At 48.9% G+C, this 16809-nt stretch overlaps 1 protein-coding gene and 1 non-coding gene across 8 annotated transcripts in view; both read left to right on the top strand.

The window, feature by feature from the left end:
* Positions 1-16809, top strand: part of LOC119176250 (LIM domain-binding protein 2 Chi) — a 366067-nt gene that overhangs the window by 237186 nt on the left and 112072 nt on the right. For all 7 annotated transcript variants that reach the window (XM_037427445.2, XM_075877407.1, XM_075877405.1 and 4 more), the window contains exon 4: positions 117-598. In XM_037427445.2, coding sequence (XP_037283342.2) covers positions 117-598 — 482 coding nt within the window. The remainder of the gene's footprint in view (positions 1-116; positions 599-16809) is intronic.
* On the top strand, positions 4212-4283 carry TRNAT-UGU (transfer RNA threonine (anticodon UGU)). The gene has a single exon. It is a non-coding gene; the product is annotated as a tRNA-Thr (tRNA).

Here is a 16809-nt window from a genome sequence, read left to right as displayed (position 1 = left end):
TGCCCCGTTTCAAAGATTCTACTCTACTCTACTTGCGTATCATTCGACTTTTGATGAGCGTTATACCTGAATGGTGGCAGTGGTGCGCTCATATGGCAGCCTTCGTTTACGCGCAGGAACTGGCCACCGGCACAGTGAGCCCTCGGCACTGCGTGCGCAACAGCCCGACGGGTTCCGGCGGCGGGCCGGGCCTGGTGGCGCAGGCGCCGGCGCACGGCCCCGCCCACGGGCCAGGACACGGACCTCCCGGGCCGGGGGGACCACCTCACGGACCCCCACACGGACCCCCGCACGGGCCGGCACACAGCCCCGCGCATGGGCCCCCTCCGCCGCCGCCCCCACACGGACCCCCTCCTCCACCGCACGGGCCCCCTCCGCCACACGGGGGGCCGGGCGGTATGGAGCCGGACGGCAGCTGGAAGGGGCCGGCGCCCCCGCCCCATCACCACCCGGCACTCATGGGACACGGGCCCGCGGCCATGCACCATGGGCCGCCCCCGCACCACGGTCCCCCTCCACCCCATCCAGGAGGGCCCCCGCACCCCATGGCGGGACCTCCACCGCACACTATGCCCGATGGACGACCCCTCGACCCTGGGTGAGCCTTCTGCAATAACGCACGTTTCCAAGGCATTCTACTATATATAGTCCGTGGAGTGCAAATATCGGGATGCTGCTTGCTCAGGTGTCATTTCTCACCGGCTGGCTGTTCTTGAATGTATGATTGTGCGCATGAAAAGACGCGCCTGTCCTGCCAACAGGCAAAAGCGGTGGGCGAACAACGCGACGTGCTACACCTGAAAAGGTATTCTCGGAACTGATTCTGTCTTCCTTAACGGAACAATATAACAAGTAAAACTGTGTTAGTTTTTTTTTTTTTTAGAAAAAAAGGAGGGGGGAGGCTGGTTAAGAAAAGGCGTACACCTGTTTGTTGCAATAATTTAAAAGGAATAAAAAGATCAAGCTATAAAATGAATGCAGAAGCAGTGCTCTTCGTTCTGAGGAAGAATGCAGCTATCTGCATTTTGCTGAGAAAACGTGCAGCTTCACCAAAGATCCCTTGTCATATGTAGCTTCATGAAAGTATATTACTGTTGAGTACTTTAGATGCACATATTCACGTGTTGTGGTTACTCTCAGCTCGATTCCTAAGTTGATAGACTGATAATGAAACCCAACAGTCATGGTGAGGAGGCGGTCACGTGCTCTTTAACGGCAGCTTCGTAGCACTTCTTGCGCTAGCGTCGACCGATCAATTAGCAGCGTTGTGAGAGGCTGCTTTCTCTGTGGCTGTAATGTAACTAAGCGGACTTGTATTTAATTCCTAGATTTATTCGCTATTTGCTGCGACCTAAACTTTTGTTACAAGATGCTTCCGCCAAACAACCTCAATACATATGCCCTGAATATAACGAATATATTACCACATTATCGCACCATCATGCTGCCCTGGTAAAGAGGAATGAAGCTGCGCCAGTTCGCGCCATGAAACGCCTTCGCTCAGTCCAATCATGTCATTCCGGTGCGCGCTAGTGCTGCTACTGTGTAGTTTTAGCACACTTTATATAGAGCCCTGCTAGTGCATGTAGTGACACCCCATGGTAAGAAACATATTTGTCCCAAACGCCGCTCTTTGTTCATGTAACTTATCGACCAATAGCTGCAACCTGCTCTAATGACGAATTAGAGCCGACGCAGGCAGGCCTTCGTGCGGAATGAGGGCGTTTGATAAAGTGGAAACTTCGCACTTCGCTTGTAATATTTATGTGCTGCATACGGGCACAAAATTTATTCAATCATAAAATTGCTTGCGGTTCGTAGAAATTGTTCTTTAGTAAGCACGAGGGGGTGGTTCAGGACCCATTTAAAGATGAAGAGGAAGCATTAGGCTATTTTCCTACTTCTGATAAGATTTCCGTTGAAATCGCTGAACTGATTAAAGGACGGGAAATAAACACGAGGTGCGTGGCCGGGCTACTGAGAAAAATTCTAAATAAGTAATGTTGAAAGGCTGACCAGAAAGTGTCAAAATAAGTAAAGCGATTTGAAGAATGCAAATCAGTGCTAAAAACGAAGACACAGAAAGAACAAGATAGATAGATATGTGGGATTTAACGTCCCAAAACCACCATATGATTATGAGAGACGCCGTAGTGGAGGGCACCAGAAATTTCGACCACCTGAGGTTCTTTAACGTGCACCCAAATCTGAGCACATGGGCCTACAACATTTCCGCATCCATTGGAAATGCAGCCGCCGTAGCCGGGATTCAATCCCGCGACCTGCGGGGTCGCAGACGAGTACCTTAGCCACCAGACCACCACGGCGGGTAGGAAGAACAAGGATAGAGTGCTATCTGCTCTTTTTGTGGCTTCGTTTTTTGTGCTGATGGTGAATTTCACAGTGCGCGAACATACGGGGAACATGGTACAGAGTAGTAACATCACAACACGTGGTAAGACAAATGTGAGCAAGTGTTGTGATTTGACTGTAGATGAATTGATCATGCTTGTCTTGATCCTTACCTCTACTTGTACATTTTTCCATTCAGCAAAATAATTATTAGTTGTAAGTCAGTGCTCTTTCCTACTCTCTTCCATTTTTTCTTATGTTCGCGTGCTGTGAAATTCGCCCAAGATGTCTTTATAGAGGAAACTACTAATAGTATTATGATCACTGTTCAAGTGCCGGTCGATGAGATAGTGGACTGCTGTCCATTTTGTTATTGGATCACGTGCGTCTTTTTAGTTGTGGGACTTTATCTTAAACAGTGGGACGCCACGCCAGTCAGTATTGTAAACGTTGGCAAATATTTTTGTACTGGAAAAACACGTTGAGTGAGGTACAGTTTAGTGATAAAAAGGGGAGTAGTGACTCGGCCCGAGACACCTTCGTTCAGCGAGTTCTCTGCGTTTGGGTAATGGAAAGGGGGGGGGGGGTGGAGTGAGAGAAATACAAGGGTTATATATGCGTAGCTTTATCAGTTTCCTAAGGTTATTTTTGCCACATAAAAGTAGTGTTCCTTGGTAAAGCGTGCATAGTGTATTGGAGCAATGGAGGCTTGTGATGCTATGAGACAAAGCAAATAAATGGGTAATATTCACGACCGCAGTGATGGTCAGGTGGTAGAGCTACACGTCCAATGTGATAGGTACTCGCCAGACATTGCCGGTTGTTCTAATATAGAGGGACGTACCCCTTCCTGGAGCCTGATGATGGGGATACTCTTCACAATTATGCGGTGCCGTCGCCCGCCTTTTTACACAAGAATAATAGTTGTTCGGGTCTTTCATTCCAAAACCACGATATGATTATTAGGGATGCCGTAGTGGAGTGCGATATGATTATTAGGGATGCCGTAAGGTCGCAGGTTTGGATCCTGCCCACGGCAAGTTATCTTTTCACCCACTTTTCTTCATCTTTACATTACAATTTCGTCTAATACTTTCCTCTATACTTTCCTTGGCATTATTGTCTGTTAGATGTCATTAATATTGTGTAAAAACACGGAAAAACGAGCCCTTAGGTATACACTTCTTTCCTTATTCATTAACGAGGGTCTCGTACTGGCAGACTTAGTGCCTTTAGGTTGTATACGAGGGACTATTGGTCAGCTGCCCACTCGTAACAAGTTCACGTGCTACGTGATGCCAAACAGGCTCAAAAGAGTGTGCCACACTCGCCGCCATGGCTACTGGTGGCGCTGACTGACACTCCCACGTTTAATTCACATATAAACCCTATAAAGTGGCTGGGGGGATAGATGTCGTGGTAGCTCAGTGGTAGAGCATCGAACGCATCATTCGAAGGTCACAGGTTCGGATCCTGCCCACAGCAAGTTATCTTTTCACCCACTTTTCTTAATATTTACATTACAATTAGGTCTAATATCTTCCCCTATACTTTCCTTGGCATTATTGTCTGTTAGATCTCATTAATATTGTGTAAAAACAAGGAAAAACGAGCCCTTAGGTATACACTTCTTTCCTTATTCATTAACGAGGGTCTCGTACTGGTAGACTTAGTGCCTTTAGGTTGTATACAAGGGACTATTGGTCAGCTGCCAACTCGTAACAAGTTCACGTGCTACGTGACACCAAACAGGCTCAAAAGAGTGTGCCACACTCACCGCCATGGCTACTGGTGGCGCTGACTGACGCTCCCACGTTTAATTCACATATAAACACTATGAAGTGGCTGGGGGGATAGCTGTCGTGGTAGCTCAGTGGTAGAGCATCGAACGTGTCATTCGAAGGTCGCAGGTTCGGATCCTGCCCACGGCAAGTTATCTTGTGAGTGACGGCGAGGCCCATGTTGACGCTGGCGTCAAAATCCAGCCGAGAGTGTCGATATAATTGCTATCGCAATAAGCCGCCTAAACGCTTCGTAGGCGATGCCGTGGCAACGGAAACCTTAGCCTTGTTTCGTTGAGGATTGCTCCGGACGTTAGACTGCAGGGTGCATGCTCTGTAAGTTCAATTCACTGGAAATCGACACATAGGGTTTTGATTCTATATAATTATTCTATGTGAGGTGAGTAAGTTAAGAAGGATACCATGCACGAGCACCATCAGGACCGGGTATCAGAATAAAAGTTATAAGTAGTCACGTCATTCACTCTTCTCTGCCTATGTGAGAATGGGGAGGGTGGGGCAGAGCGAGAGAATTTTACCAGACCTTTAGATAAGATTTCTTAATCTGCCGTATGAAAAACTATATTGATACCATTGTCAAGAAGGGAGCAGCTAAAAAGATGCGTAATTAATTACTGTGGTAGTCTTATTAAGGGCACCAAGAAACCAAGGCCTCTTCAGGACGTTGCCGGAAAGATGGAGTTAGTTTCATGCAGGCTTTTCTTTGAAACAAAATTACACATTAAAAGTTATTCCGGGAGCTTTCGTCCAAAGATGAGGAATCAAAAGTGATGGCAAAGTTGTGCGTTGCGCTGGAGGGCTTTCACAAAGCTGCACATGTCGGATCATTAAGGTTTGTGAAATCAAACTGAAAAGAAACCGCGGCGTCTGTCAGCCTCCATAGAAACAGTAAATAGGTCCAGCTTTACGTTCGCTTTTTGTTGCGCTGAGACCAGTGTATGCACCACTAATCCGTGTGAGCGCAGATCGCTCATGCTAGCAGCGTAAACAAGAACGCCGTTCTTGCGCCACGTTTACGCATATGTTAACCTATACACGCGCTAGCCACGTATGTACACCGATGCCGGCACCACTAATTGTGACTGTGAACGCGCTTTAGTATGCATGTGTAATTGCTGCCAAAATAAAATTTGTACTGTGTTTCAGAGACACCCCCAAAACGATGCAACTGAGCTTATTGGTAAAGCTGGCTTCTCCTCAAATGACCTCTTACTGCGGAGAAGCCATATTTTGTGGGTGCGCTTCATTGATTAATTGATATGTGGGGTTTACCGTCCCAAAACCACCATATGATTATGAAAGACGCCGTAGTGGAGGGCTCTGGAAATTCCGACCACCTGGGGTTCTTTAACGTGCACCCAAATCTCAGAACACGGGCCTACAACATTTTCGCCTCCATCGGAAATGCAACCACCGCAGCCGGGATTCGATCCCGTCACCTGCAAGTTAGTAGCCGAGTACCTTAGACACTAGACCACCGCGGCGGGGGGTGTGCGCACTTCATATTGCTATTCAAGATGTAGCGTGATTACTAGTGCACCTGTAGTGGTTTCTCGTAACAGCCATGCAGTTGCGGGGATATCGTTGCTGTTAGTACGCCGTTGATCTATCAGACACGGCCATGAGTGTAGCACTTCGCACTCGTCAACTCTGGCAGAGATAGCCGACTGCCAACCCCTCTCTTTCACTAGAAACAGGACCACGGGACAGCACTTGTGCCGTTGTCTTCGTTACTTTGTCGTGCTTGTTCCATTCGCACTGTCACTTTCTTAGCCCTCTCATTCAGTGCGGTAAGCTGCGGAGGTCCACCAACGGTGTCTGGCCATAGCAAACCCTAGTGGGCCTTCACAGACAAGCCGCAGCTGCATCCTGCAACTTTGATTTTTTTTAGTTTTCGCGGTATGATGTATACGTGTTTAGAAAACAATGTATACACGCACGAACAAAGGAAGTACGCAGCAGAGGTCTCGAAATATACCAGAAGCGCTGTTTGCGCTGACGCTCACTTGTGCGCCGTCTGTCGCACTATCGGCGAAACGCCAGACTAACTGAAGGTGCGGAAAGCATCGTGAGGGGGCGCCACGCTTCCGCTGCCAGCAGGCGCGAGCGGGAGTTTGCGGTGCCGCTCGCCTGCCTCCTCTGCCTCCCTGCTGCCTTCCCCTACAGGGCTTCAGAAATTAGGCGCCTTCTTCTTCTTCTAACCACTAGCCCAACCATCAGTGCACGCTCGCAGGGCCGGGGCCATTGCGTTCGTAGCGAGTGCAGCGGACCGGATGCTATATCTCAAGGCAGCACGCTAGCAACTTTGGCCGTTTAGTTGGTATAAACGAGAAACTACATCTCCTAGCGTCGGACAGCTATGTGTGCCTCTGAATCATATTACAGTCACAGACGCGTCCAATTGACTTTCGCCAAGGTGGGGTCAGCACCAATGTATGTTTGTTGGCTGCTGTATGGGCTGCGAGCATTTTAGGCTGGCGTGGCGCTCGATGTGAACATGAAAACCGATGATCATGAAAACGTTTGGGGTCGTACAAGCCCACCATATGAACACTGGTTCACGTCTGACCATCATCGTCGGATGTAGGGTTTCGTGGTATGACCTGTGTTTAGTAATTAGGAATAGTTAATTCATCAATTTTAAATGCTTGACAGCCTAATTTCGCTGTCAATTAAGCCACCTCAAGGGAGCAACACAGTGGCGCAGTGCCAGTTGTTTGCCCCTCCCCCCTCCAACCTACCCACTTACCCACGCGCCGTCTTATTCTCTCTTCTTTTACGTTTTTCACTCTGTGTGTAAACATACTTATTTGATTGAGGATCGGAATCCCTTCTCAAATGGCTACGTGCCTGGCGCGACCACATAACTACGGAGACACGAAGGACACGAGCGCTAACTTCCAACTGAGTTTATTGCGCAGAGCGCAATAAACTTCGTGTCCTTCGTGTCCTTCTTGCCTCTGTGTCGTCGTTTTGTTCTCGCGCTATAACTATCGTCATACAATACCAACTAGCCCAAGCTGCCACACTTCTAAGTTACACATAACTGCGTCAGCTTTCGACGTGCCCAGTTCAAAATGCGCGCCATTACCTTGCAACGCGGCATTTCGGCGAGGAAATCGCCCTTATGGCGGATCAGGGGGATGTGGAATGCAGGTGGAAGTGGAATATTAGGCGTCAGTTTACCGGTTGGATAGACTACGTGAGTTGTCTGTGATATCGTGTGACGACTTTTTCTGGTTCCAATGGTGTACCCAGCTGCTTCCTTCACTTCCGAGGTGAAGGAAGCAGCTGGGTACAAGCAGCTGGGTATTCCTGACTGGAGTATCGAATTGCATGGTCGAATTGAAAGGTGACACAATTATTTCTGGGGTGCTTAGGTAATAGGGGCTACATAATGGATAACGGGCTTATGTAATTGACAGCTACGTATGAGTAAGAAAAACAACGGTACCGAAAAATCCAGACGCAGTATCTTCAGTATGTTCCTTCCAAGCAAATTGCCACTCCGAATGCCGGATGGTGGATATGGGCAACGCTATTGTTTCATTACTTCGGGGCTTCTTTGTGCGGCCGTTTACCTTGCACTGTGCTTGATTGCGGTAGTGGCAGCCCACACATACGAGGAAATGTGTTTTACCTCGTTTTCTTCCTGCACTTCAATATCGCTGTCCGTATCTTTCGGTTGCAAACGGGACGTTCGCTTCTAACGATAGTTATAGCGCGGGAACAAAACGATGACACAGAGACAAGAAGGACACGAAAGACACTTCTAAGTTACAGTTCGCTTCTAGTTTACCACTTCGTGAATTACAGTTGCTTCTCTCCATAAAACGCGAGGCTTAGTTTTCTAAGAGTCTGAGCGTGCTTTACTGTAAAACCCCTTCTCACGCTGTGCTGCCGGCTGCCAGAACAGCTGGCCCCGTACTACGCTGCATGATTCGCAACGTGGCCCGTACCAAGTTTAAGCCGCGGTGGTAGGGTGTCTGACAAGGCGTTGGTCTGATCATTGACAGCGTGGTGTGACGGCGTGTGTTTACGTAACAGAAAATCACGCGTGCGTGGATGCATGAGTTGTGTTTCCAGCGGAGGCAGACGCTTGAACCTGCTAGACCTCCAACGTCTCGTATATATAGTTCTGGATCATTGCCCCGCCGCGGTGGTCCAGTCGCTATACTCGGCTGCTGACCCGCAGGTCGCGGGTTCGTATCCCAGCTGCGGCGGCTGCATTTCCGATGTAGGCGGAAATGTAGGCCCGTGTGCTCAGATTTGCGTGCACGTTAAAGAACCCCAGGTGGTCGAAATTTCCGGAGTCCTCCACTACGGCGTCTCTCATAATCATATGGTAGTTTTGGGACGTTAAACCCCACATATCAATCAATCAGTTTTGGATCGTTCAGATGCGCCATGTAAAACAGACTGTTATCTCAGTTCATTCTGTGTCGCACGGGATAGCACATCATCCGACAGGTTGTCGCAGTCACGTGTGCTATAGCGGTCGCGTCTATTAGTAACTTTCGTGTGTCGCTTGCGCGTAGAACCACACACAAGCGAATGCTGCGGGTGACGCGGAGTCACTGCGATAGTGTTTCGTTGCTTTACTTCGGCATTTCTAGGGAGCAAACGTATCCGATAACGGGTGGACTCGTGGTTCAGCACCATTTAAGAAACCTCAAGTGTCTTGCTTTAAAGCACATCGGACAAGACAAGGGGAACAAGCAGACACAGAGAACCGAAGGCGTAGTCCGTGTGCCATCCTGCGCCGGAAGTCGCTTGGCACGCCCGCCACTGCGGCAAAATGCCCACAAACGAGTCTGTTAAGTGTTAACTGTCGTAACTTGCTCATTATCCCCTAGTACATGGAGTGCTATATTCTAAAGCTTGTCATATTTGGCCATATTGTTGAATCACGTAGTGGCGGCATTTTGAGCTTATGAGCCACCGTCTGGGCTGCTTGTAGTTGGCTATATGGGTGATTTTTTTTATAGAAATATTGATGTAGCTGAAGATGCGTAGCATCAATGATAAGTATTTATATGTAGTATATGAAGTTTTCGTATACGTCACTTATAGTGACAACAACGAGCAAAAACAAAAGTTATGACTGAAAAATCTTGTAGCGATTATGAACGCCTGGAACACTAAGGAAAGCTATAAGGAGAGGCCCTGGCAATGCGAGCTGCAGAAAAGTGTGGAGGAAGCCACGTGCTTTTACAGGGGAAAATGTGTGGGCACGCCGCCGTCTCGTGTCGTCTGCACTCGTATGACCGCATTGTTGATAGCCTGCTGGAGTTCTAAATGCGCATTTTTATGGAGCCGTTGCACTTCACAGATGATGCAATGCGTTAGAAGCATACAGTCAGCGTTGATCTTCACGGTTGCGGGTTTACCTTATATCGCTTGAGGTCGAAAGCGGTCGTTTTCGAGGCTCGCGCTCAGTTTTTCAAAAATGGTTGGCGCCGCAGCTTCGTTGCTTTCCTTCAGCACTGTGCTGCCTCAGCGAAGGCAGCCTATAGAATTCCTAGACGAGAGCGGCAGCGTCTACGGCTCTTAATGCAAGAGGCGGCGGTGAGCCGTTCTCGAGTACGATGGTCGCACGCGTGGCCCACTGTTTTTACCGAGTCAACAATTACACGTGCCTGACAAAGTAAACTGATTTATTGTTTCTATTATCGCTTCCTGTTTAGGTTTTGCGCTCGATAACCTCATCTTTGGGCAATGTTTTTTTTTTTTTTCATATATAGTCGCAGTCGGCCGACTAGCGCCGCTGCTGGGAACGATACTTGTGCGCACGTATTATGACACACATGGCAAAGAATGATTTGGAGGTGCTTCATCTGGCTAAATAATTTAGCAAGACAAATGAAATAACTTTTCACCTTTTAATTATGTTCTGTATCCTGAACTTACCCTATCTGCAGATAAAACAGCCTGCCTCGGCGATTATCCGGTCGATTCGCGCCGTTGCTCTCTTGCATTCAGCGGATCAAAGCTGCAAGAGTATCGTAGATTCGCAATATGAACCGTAATGAGGCTGCGAATTGCACACAGACGCTATAAAAGCGAGTATCGCAGCACGTTTGCTCATATTCAGCACAATACTTTCGCTTTTCCAGCTCCTCTACATCAGATGGTGGTAGTGGTTAGAAGATAAGAAAAGGCACCTAATTTCTGCAACCCGGTCGGGAGCACGGCGCAGGCGGTGCCGCCTGGCGCGTCCGGAATCGGCTCTCCCCTCCTGCTGGCGCCCGCTGCGCATGCGCGAGCCACCGTGGCGTGCTTACCATTGCGAGGAGGAGTTCTCTACTCTTCCCTGCTTCTGGCTTCACAAAATGTGACGTAACTGCCTCTCCTCAGTATATTTTTTCCTCCATGTGTACAGGTCATCACTCATCCCACAGGGATGAGTGATCACCGGTGTACAGGAAGTACGTACTCAACTAACCGCCGTTTCATTGGCTGGTCCCTTAAGGAGCTTCCGGGTGATGTAGCGTCGTGAAATGCGTATGATAATCCTTTTTGGCGTCAAGCATTTTCCGTCAATTGTTGCCTGCATTGTGAAGGACAGAAAGTCGAGCGGAAGCGTGTGGGCGAAGCGGGAGAGGACTGTCCACCCCCTATTCAAATTTGCAGCTTGTGTGTGCATATGTGCATGCTTTTAAAGGCGTGACGGGACCCTCTCCCATTCACCGCAATAAAATTCTGGCTACGCCCCTGGCGAGTTGGTATGGCTCCGTTTCTTCGTGAGTGAAGACGCATTATGACCTGAATGGTGGACCAGACTGTTAGGTGCTCGACTGCGGACCCGAAGGTGGCGGCATAGAATACCGGCCCGCGGTGGCAGCATTTGAGGTTACGGCAAAAATGCTTGAGATCCATCTACGTAGATTTAGGTGCACATTAAAGAGCCCCAGGTGGTCGAAATTTTTCGGAGCTCTCCACTATGTCGTCCCTCATTGTCATATTGTGGTGTTTGCGATATAAAACTCCAATAATTAAATTCAAAGACGCATTATAAAGTAAACGTGGTTGTCTGATCATGTATAGAACACATTGTGTTGGCGCTTAGGTTAGGAATGAGCGATTAGCGGGCAATAGGAAGGGAAAAAGAAAAACCAAGCCTCTTACGATGTAGTCTGTGATAACCTGGAAAGTAAGGAGCCAGATGGTTGAATGGCCGGATAAACGTTTACTGACATTAATGCATATCTAGAGGGGGAAATTTCAAAGGTGGGCTCCCATGCCACAACTCAGGTGGCCAGAGGCCACCGCTGCTCGTCCGACTTGAGACTGCTTGGAGTCTCCAGGTCTATTCGGGCGAGTAAAGCCTCCCAAAACTTTCCCGCAGCACAGTGAGTGTCAGTGGTGAGTGCCTCAATCGGTTTGCTCTAGCATTCCCGTGTTACGTGTAGTATAGCGCTGCTCTCGACTCGCTCCAGGGTGTTGAGATATACATTCGGATTTGTGTAATGCAACCTGCCCAAACGTGGGCATGTATTAACCTTAAGTTGTCTTAGACTATGGATTCGTTTACTTCGAGTGATTTATTCGGTGGGGCATGCAACTGTGCTGTCTTGCATTTATTTTCTAGTGTGTCGCATGCAGTGCGTGGTATGTCTTGCTGAACCTCCTCGGTCTTCTCTCGGTTTGTCATATCACGAGCGGTTGGCGGGTTGATTGCTCGTCCTCTTGTACAGTACGGACACCAGGATGATAAAACCGTTTCAGCTATTGCGAGTGCTAAACAACTTCACAAGAGTTCACTTTCTTGGCGCGTAAAGGAAGCTGCATGTGACAAATTCAATGTAGGCCTAGAGCAAGACCTCTGACGGCACGTCTGTAGGACAAATAACTGCTGGTGCCTCGCTATCATTTATTGATCTAAAGAAAGAAACACACAATTTTGTCTTACAATCTTTGTTTTACTTTAGCGTTCCTTACCCTGACAGATGAGGGAAACCACACCAATTGTTCAGAAAGAAACACACAATTTTGTCTTACAATCTTCGTTTTACTTTAGCGTTTCTTACCCTGACAGATGAGGGAAACCACACCAATTGTTCACACATTACCATATATTGTGTTGTTGACGAATCAAAACGCCAAGGTTCGAGCATCTATCTCTGGCGATTTAGAAAACCGAAAATTGAAGCGCCGGTGCGTCGTTAAGTACTCCGAGAAATTTGACGCATTGGTCCAGATGAGAGCGCGTGTGTGTATGATGATGTTCATTATAATGCGACTGGTCAGGCGAGCGTAGAGACGTTTTAAATTTGGCGCTCTCCTCTGATGTCGGTTGCCCCGCTGCGGCGAGCAGCGCGTGTCCACCAAGCCAAAGACAAAGACGGCCAGCAGCAAAGCGCGCAAGGCGGAAGACGGGCGCGTCTTTGCGCTTTGTCCTGCTTGCTCGTGGCCGCTGCTTGTGGCACGTTTTTCACTGTTGCCTTCGCGCGAGCGTCGCAGTTGTAGTCGCGTACTTTATCGGGCCTCATCCTCCGCGAGGCCTCCCCTCTCCTAACGCTCTTCTTTGGCTCTGTTTTTCTGCCCGGGCGGCTGAGGAGCGCGGGGTTGTTGGCGCCAAGCGGCAGAAAGCAAAAAACGACGTACACGCACGCGTGTTGCAAGCGAACAAAAGTTTGCTCCTTGTTTCCAAAAGACCCTTCCGCCGGCCGTGCCGCCGCCGCGTTCCGTCCTCCTCCTCGCGCATTGGTTTGTTTGCTTTCTGCCGAGGGCTAGCAGAGCCACGAGCTAGCGCGAACCGGCACGCGCGCACGCACGCACGCACGGGCGCACACGCGCGCGCCCGCTCGTCTCTGAGTTGCGGAGCGCTGCCCGGCAGCGGAGCGGCGCTGCTCCACAACGTGGAGCTCTTGCCCCGCGTTTGTGCCGATGAGGCCGGTGTTCGCTTTCAAAAATAATTGCCGGCAGAGCGAGATAAACACGTGTACGCACTAACTCTGATGAGGAGTTTTCTTATTTGAGCTCATGCATAATGCGGAGAAACTGCCAGTGTGAAACAAGCTAGACCGATCACACGCACACCTCGATTTTGAACATCTGAGAGATTTACCATCTCAGAGCTTTCCAGAAGATCATGAGGTTTGATATGTGGGGTTTAACGTCCCGAAACCACCATATGATTATGAGAGACGCCGTAGTGGAGGGCTCCGGAAATTTTGACCACCTGGGGTTCTTTAACGTGCACCCAAATCTGAGCACACGGGCCTACAACATTTCCGCAGAAGATCATGAGGGACTTAGTGGTCAAGTGATAGGGGCAACATACAGTGCCTTTGTATTCCGCCACCATAGGAATGCGGAGTGGAATTGAACACACTACCTCGCGTTTCAGCAGCCCAATCAGTCTCATCTGCGCTGCTGAAGCTTTGTTATTCAGTCTCATCTGCGCTGCGGAAGCTGTGTTACTCACCCGAGCATTCGCCGTCGGTAATCGCAATGTATCTCGCTTTTGCAGATAAAGCCATCGACACTTGTGATCAGTTTTTCGCTTCGTTTGTAGCTTGAGATTTTCATGGGCCCCGCCGCGGTGGTCTAGTGGCTAAGGTACTCGGCTGCTGACCCGCAGGGCGCGGGTTCGAATCCCGGCTGCGGCGGCTGCATTTCCGATGGAGGCGGAAATGTTGTAGGCCCGTGTGCTCAGATTTGGGTGCACGTTAAAGAACCCCAGGTGGTCTAAATTTCCGGAGCCCTCCACTACGGCGTCTCTCATAATCATATAGTGGTTTTGGGACGTTAAACCCCACATATCAATCAATCAGATTTGCATGGGGTTGTGTGAAATTCCAGTGGCAGTGAAACAGGTTGCGAGGGCGAGGGGGCCTATTGCGTACAACGCGCACGTGCACAGCTGGTGCAACGAATGAATGAGAACACACCATTTCATCGTACTTTTAGCGATTGAGCATTCTTTGTCAAGACTGTGACGCCTTAAAGTGTGCAATGGCACAACGTTTTCAAATATATATATTTTTCGCCATGCACCTTTGTGTAGGCTGCCTATTTCCGTAACTTTAAGTTTTGCCCTTCGCTTCGCTGATAGAAAGCTAAAATAGCTTCGCTCACTGTTATTTTTCATCGAGCTTAGGGCGGCGACTAAACTGTTAAGTTATTCCGTTTGCATATCCCGCTTAGATCAATACGATCTCTGTGAAAGGGTTATTACAATTCCACTGAGACGTAAGCCCCAGTAATCTCCTCTGTATTCACTTGTTTTATATTTTCAGCCATTCATTTGGAGAATAACCAGGCAATGAATCATGTGAAAAAAAATAAGCGCGTGGGAGGTTATAGTGAGGCTCGTGAGTGTGTGTGAGTAAGAGAGAATGGATCTTCCATATTCTTGTCAATATACGAAGTGCTGTACTTTGCAGAACATCCTGAATCTCGACCTCACTAGCCAATGATGATGATAAGCGATATCTAACGGAAAACAATATGTTGGTATATTGCCTATGGAAGCTCTCAAATACAGTGCATAGGATAAATTACTTTATCGGAAACATCGCATTTTTTGTTCGTTCTTTTTTGGGAAGGGAAAGCGGTAGAGTACTTTTTATACCAGCTACTAAACTTTTCTGACGATGAAAGTTACATTCTTGAAACTGATTGTGCGATAAAATTTGAGGTGTCTGAATTCGACAACGCTTCACTGTGTCGTCGTGTTCCTTGGGATTAGCTCATTAAGGTGCCACCGGGGGCTAGCCAGACCTCTCTCGGCTGGTTGAGCTGTAGAGGATACCTTTACATGGGGCGCTTTGAGGTATTGTGCACCTCTTCGTACATCATCACTATCGTCATCATCAGCCTGACTACGCCCACTGCAGGGCAAAGGCATGTCTCATGTTCCTCCAATCAACCCGGTCTTGTAGTTTGTGCTGCCACGATACAACTGCACACTTAATTTCATCGGCCCACCTAACTTTTTCGTATCTCTCTCATGCGTTCGCCTTCTCTTGGAATCCAGTCAGTTATTAATGACCAGTGCTTGTCCTGCCTACGCGCTACGTGCCCGCCCATGTAGCCCACAGTAGTTGTTAATTTAATGCCGTTAAAGTCGTTTTAAACAACTGTTCCTCGATGGGCATACCTGCTTGCTATCTTTCCCAAACATTAATTATCTCGATAATTTTCACCTTGAAACCTTCAAATTTATTTCCAGTTTTACTTGTTTCTGTGGTCCCAGTTGTCTTTCCCCACTTACTTTCAGTGAAAGGAAAACGAGAAGCAATCAATCAATCAATTTTATTTTTATTGCTAACAACAAACTGAGGAGCCACGAATAAAAGCTGTCATTGGGCAGCTTGACGAGCCCGCTGCCTGCACTACAAGCGTTCACATCAGCACATACATTATGGAATATTACATTGAGCATACAGAAAAGAATAAAGAAAATCACAAAAATACGCACCTCATTAAAGACCACATCATTTAAATTTAAGAATAGCAAGTATAATCAGATTGGACAAAATTTAAATAAAAGCCCAATGAGAGGCCGTGAGTTATGGCAGTGAAGGAAATCGATGCATGCTCACTGCGGCGCTCTAGTCTGCGGTTGGCTAGCCATATGTTGGCCTACTACTGGTACTACGTGGTGCTCGGCGGGTGATATGTTGCGTTCTGTGGTACATTATTTCATCTATAATGATACATTTACTCACTTAATTAGCGAAATTGTTTTATGTTATTATCAATACGCAAGACGTCTGATAAGTTCAGCGTCATTTGCGCCATAGAGTCGCGTCAGGTTGCCTCTATATGGAGCAGGTACTCGTGCGCGATATGTATTAGGCGCAGCCAGAACCAGTTTTGTTTTCGGTGAAGGCGTGCACCTGCAGCTCTCTGTAACGTTCACAGCGGCTCGACTCCGCTCCAGCTATCCGCTGTTACCGCTGACGGCAGCAGGAGAAGAGGCTGCACCGGCGGCCGGCAGGGAGCGCCTTTTGGCGGCCACCCCCGCGCATAGTGGACGCACCCGCGGTGCTTCCCCCCTTCAACTCTCTTTCCCTACGCTTTGCTAGGCTGCCTCAACTTTAGGTCGGCTTCGATCCGCTTCCTCGGCTGGACGCCTCCCCCGGTACGAGCCTGCAAACTTGCTTTGGACTCGCCCAGCGCTTTTTGACGCGGGCGCAGGCGCTGCTGCGTGCTTGGACCAACCCGCGCGCTGGGGGGTGGCTGCGGGAAGCTGTACCCAGTACCGCGGGCGCGCACAGTTCGCCGGGGAAGATGGAACGACGGATGCCCAGAGGTTGGGGACCGGTGGAAAGGCTGTCTGCAGCATCGGGGCTGACGGGGAAAGGAAAGCTCTCGGATCGATGCGCTTTCGTGTCCGACTCCCCCGAGTCGAAGAACGTACTGCATGCGCGGAAATGTGGCTACCTGGCCTGGAGAGCGGAAAGAAGAAAAAGAATTAGGGCGGAGAGTTTGATTCAAGAGTTCGTTTAGGGCGCCGCCGCTATGAAAAGGTGTAAAAATGTAGGAGGCGGAAGCGAGCCGACGTGATTGTCGGCAACGTCATGTCTGCCGAGCACGTGGCGCCTCGCCGCAGCTGATGTTTTGACGCAGACCGGAAGGGCCGCCAATTCATGGCCGTCGCGCGCGTGCCACTTTCTCGGCATTCACTGGCCGGTTAGGCTGC

Source organism: Rhipicephalus microplus, chromosome X (genome assembly GCF_043290135.1).
Source record: "Rhipicephalus microplus isolate Deutch F79 chromosome X, USDA_Rmic, whole genome shotgun sequence".
NCBI classification, from domain to species: domain Eukaryota; kingdom Metazoa; phylum Arthropoda; class Arachnida; order Ixodida; family Ixodidae; genus Rhipicephalus; species Rhipicephalus microplus.
Note: the sequence above shows the minus strand (reverse complement) of the source record. Positions and strands in the feature narration are given on the sequence as shown.